This window comes from Branchiostoma belcheri, unplaced genomic scaffold (assembly GCF_001625305.1).
Source record: "Branchiostoma belcheri isolate BF01 breed outbred unplaced genomic scaffold, Haploidv18h27 scaffold306, whole genome shotgun sequence".
Lineage (NCBI taxonomy): Eukaryota > Metazoa > Chordata > Leptocardii > Amphioxiformes > Branchiostomatidae > Branchiostoma > Branchiostoma belcheri.
The window spans coordinates 108,519-112,087 of NW_017803917.1; the positions used below are offsets into that span (position 1 = coordinate 108,519).

Sequence of the window (3,569 nt, forward strand, 5' to 3'; positions counted from 1 at the left end):
TATATAAAGCGACTTGACGGGCGACTGCCAACTCGTCTCCAAGATGCCCAGGAAGGCTCAAAAGAAGACTACCAGACAAGATCCAAAGAAACGGGCCGCGGAAGACACCAGGGCGGCTAGTGATGATGAAGTTAACAGGAGGTGCACGCACTTACAACGTGCGAGTGAGTAAGGAAATCGTGCGCACGCCGCACGTGTAGGTACGGCCTGCACGCGGCAACGTGGCAATCGCACAGAGATCGTACGTTGTAAGCACGTACAACTCACTTACCACTTGCGCAACGTACGATGCACGCAACCGCTGACGGCCAGGCGTGTCGTGCAGACTACGTACGTACACCTTGCGAGTGACGTACTCCCTCGGCCGGCCACCCTACGTTTACAGAAAAAACGTAGCAGACGTAGCCACGACAAAAACGTACGGACAAAAAGCACGCACGGCGAGTTGTGACCGAGGCTTTAAAGTGTCACATGTTTCAGTTGTTTGTACCATGCATAGTGTATATCTATTAACATCTTTTCATAAATTATCCAGAAAGACCTTAACTTATACTTGTATGTAGTAAGTTGTATAATATAGATGCCTTGTTAACTGTTGTACAGGCCATGAGTGGAGACCAGCTGCCCTCCATGGTAGAGACAGGACCTCTGCAACAGAGTCAGGCAGTGTCGGGTCTGGAGCCTGGGATTGAGTACACGATATGGATTGTTGCCTTCTCCAACCAAGGAGATAGTGAGGACAGCCCCCGGGTCCGCATCAGGACTGGTGAGACACAGCTACATGTATCTGTACTGTCATTCAAGACTAGACCAAGAAGAATCATTAGGGAAATGATTATTGGGGAAAAGTTTTGTATCCAGATTGTCTTGTTCTATTAAGTTGTGTGCAAAGTCTAACTCTACCATAAAGTTTCATTATTTCAATGTATTAAGAAACAAAAGGAGTTTTAAAAAGATGTAATGTTACTAATGCAGAATCAGCGATTCTCAAAGCATGCAAACTAGAAGCTTCAGATATCCAGGTGTTCAAGATCTAGATGTCCTTGAGAAGTTCTTGAAAACCACTGACACTTTTCAGCAGTCTTAAAATGCATTGAAAACCTCGTAGTTTCCCTTTTTCCTGCAAAATCAAGTACCTGCAAAGTGACTAAATTTACAGTATATAGTCATGCATGATATACTAGTGGTATTGTGCAGCTCGTTTAGCCCATTCCTGAAATGTTCTTGGTTGGTTTTTAAGTAACGTTACATGTACTAGATAGAGAGAAGCTATGGGAAATTTCTATCAGACTATCAGGGTCCTTGGTGGTCCTAAGGTGTTTGCTTTCAACCTAATGGTGCAAACAGTGCTTGTAACAATACATGTATGTATATTGCTATGTACAATCTAAACCAGTTGAAGTCAACCACTCAAGGGACTGAGCAAAAGCCAACACTTTTTCTAGTCTCCCTGTGGTCACAGAAGTAGTGGGGGAAGTGCAAAGTTTCTACCAATGTAACTGGAGACCTTGTCTTTCATCCTATAGATGATCTCTGCCTCCATGTTTTAAAGTCTGGATAAGATTGTGTCTATGGAAAGTATGTATACCTGAACTTTCCTCACTCCAATCATACCAGGTGGGGGACACTTGACTTTGCCTTCCAATACTGTGCCCCAGACTCTGTGGATGAACAATCGTTTTCTCTATTTTCATGGAAGCAACAATCTTGTTTGTTTGTTCAGCTCGAGTCCCAGGCCGCATCCTGCCAGTATCAGGTGTTCCTGGGATCCCACAGGATATCCAGGGAACATCCCTATCTTCATCCAGCATCCAGGTGCGGTGGCAGGAACCTGCAACAGATGCTGCACCCTCAGGATACAGGGTCTACTATCAGGTAGGACAGACAACAGACTGGGTCAGGATACAGGGTCTACTATCAGGTAGGACAGAACAGACTGGGTAGGATACAGGGTCTACTATCAGGTAGGACAGACAACAGACTGGGTAGGATACAGGGTCTACTATCAGGTACATGTAGGACAGACAACAGACTGGGTAGGATACAGGGTCTACTATCAGGTAGGACAGACAACAGACTGGGTCAGGATACAGGGTCTACTATCAGGTAGGACAGACAACAGACTGGGTAGGATACAGGGTCTACTATCAGGTAGGACAGACAACAGACTGGGTCAGGATACAGGGTCTACTATCAGGTAGGACAGACAACAGACTGGGTAGGATACAGGGTCTACTATCAGGTAGGACAGAGACTATTAGACAGACTCACAGGATGATAACATATTTCTACAGGTTGTTGGGGAGGCCATGATATCCTTCAAGAGAAGCCGAGCAGACAGGAGGATCTTGGTGTTGGAGGATCTCCAGCCGAACACTGACTACAACATCTGGGTTATTGCCGAGTCAGCAGCAGGGGTGGGACAGAGGAGTGCACGCATCACTGTACGCACCCTGCCAGAAAGTGAGCATCGCCATATCTATTGTGTTAGTCTGCCATTCAAAAAGCTGCCCCAACCATTTCTAAAAAGTGATATATTAACAAATATCATTAGGTGTAATGTGGTAAGTGTAATGATTATCATTAGATGTTTCTCGGGTTACATATACAAATGTATATGATAAAGTGCTTCATCTTTCCAGTGCAAAATGTTTATGTTTTCATATTAGAATATGTTGAGAGTAGATGTTCCTTTCTTGATAAAGCACCTCAGCTGCCAGGAGCCCCTGATGATGTGAGAGTTGTTGATGTTGGACAAACAACCATCCACGTGCAGTGGCAGAGACCTCGGGTAGGGGGCGATGTTACCGGATACAGGATATACTATCAGGTGAGATGTCACAATGGCCTAGAGATTAATTGAACAAAATGATGCATATGTGCAAAATGCTAGCCTTCAGACTAAATACCACAGACGTTTGTATGTATGGAGATGTCAAAAGGGATAGATGACAGTGTGTTGGTTTCAGATGTAAGGACAGATCTAAGATGTTGTGTTGTTGTCTGATGATGTGTCAGTGTACATGTACCTGTTCAGTAGGTTGTTAGGCTGAGAAACAGAACATCCTGGAGGGACATGGCTACAGCCACCATGCATCTACTCTGATGCCTGCGGCTTGATTGATTAGGCTGAGGTCACATTTCCAAACCGGGGCCCGGCCGGGCAGTAATATGGAACGAAAAGTATGATATGAAAGAAAACAAAGCACAAAAAAGTTGAAAAAATTGATGATGGGAACTACTTGCATATATCATTGATATGAATGGTTGATTTTCCAGGCCCTGGTTTGGAATTGTGATCTCAGCATAAGTTGGGAAAAACACCACTGCAATTTTCCTAATCCAATCCAAACAAAGGCTGTTTGTAACTTGTACGAGATGTTTATAATTCACAACATACTTTTAGAAATCCTGACATGACATTAAGACATACTGACCCTTACTGCATCTGTCTCCAGCCTGAGAATCAAGTGTCTGCTTCAGCAGAAGTGGTGAACCCCTCCACTCTCAGCTACATCATCCCAGGACTGCAGCCTGACATGGAGTACACCGTCTGGGTGGTGGCTCTG

At 44.7% G+C, this 3,569-nt stretch overlaps 1 protein-coding gene across 1 annotated transcript in view; it reads left to right on the top strand.

Moving 5' to 3' along the window:
* The window catches only part of LOC109474384, a 66,948-nt gene that overhangs the window by 21,892 nt on the left and 41,487 nt on the right, over nucleotides 1-3,569 (top strand). The window contains exons 17-20 of the mRNA XM_019774685.1: nucleotides 604-766; nucleotides 1,724-1,875; nucleotides 2,295-2,463; nucleotides 2,706-2,830. Coding sequence (XP_019630244.1) covers nucleotides 604-766; nucleotides 1,724-1,875; nucleotides 2,295-2,463; nucleotides 2,706-2,830 — 609 coding nt within the window. The remainder of the gene's footprint in view (nucleotides 1-603; nucleotides 767-1,723; nucleotides 1,876-2,294; nucleotides 2,464-2,705; nucleotides 2,831-3,569) is intronic.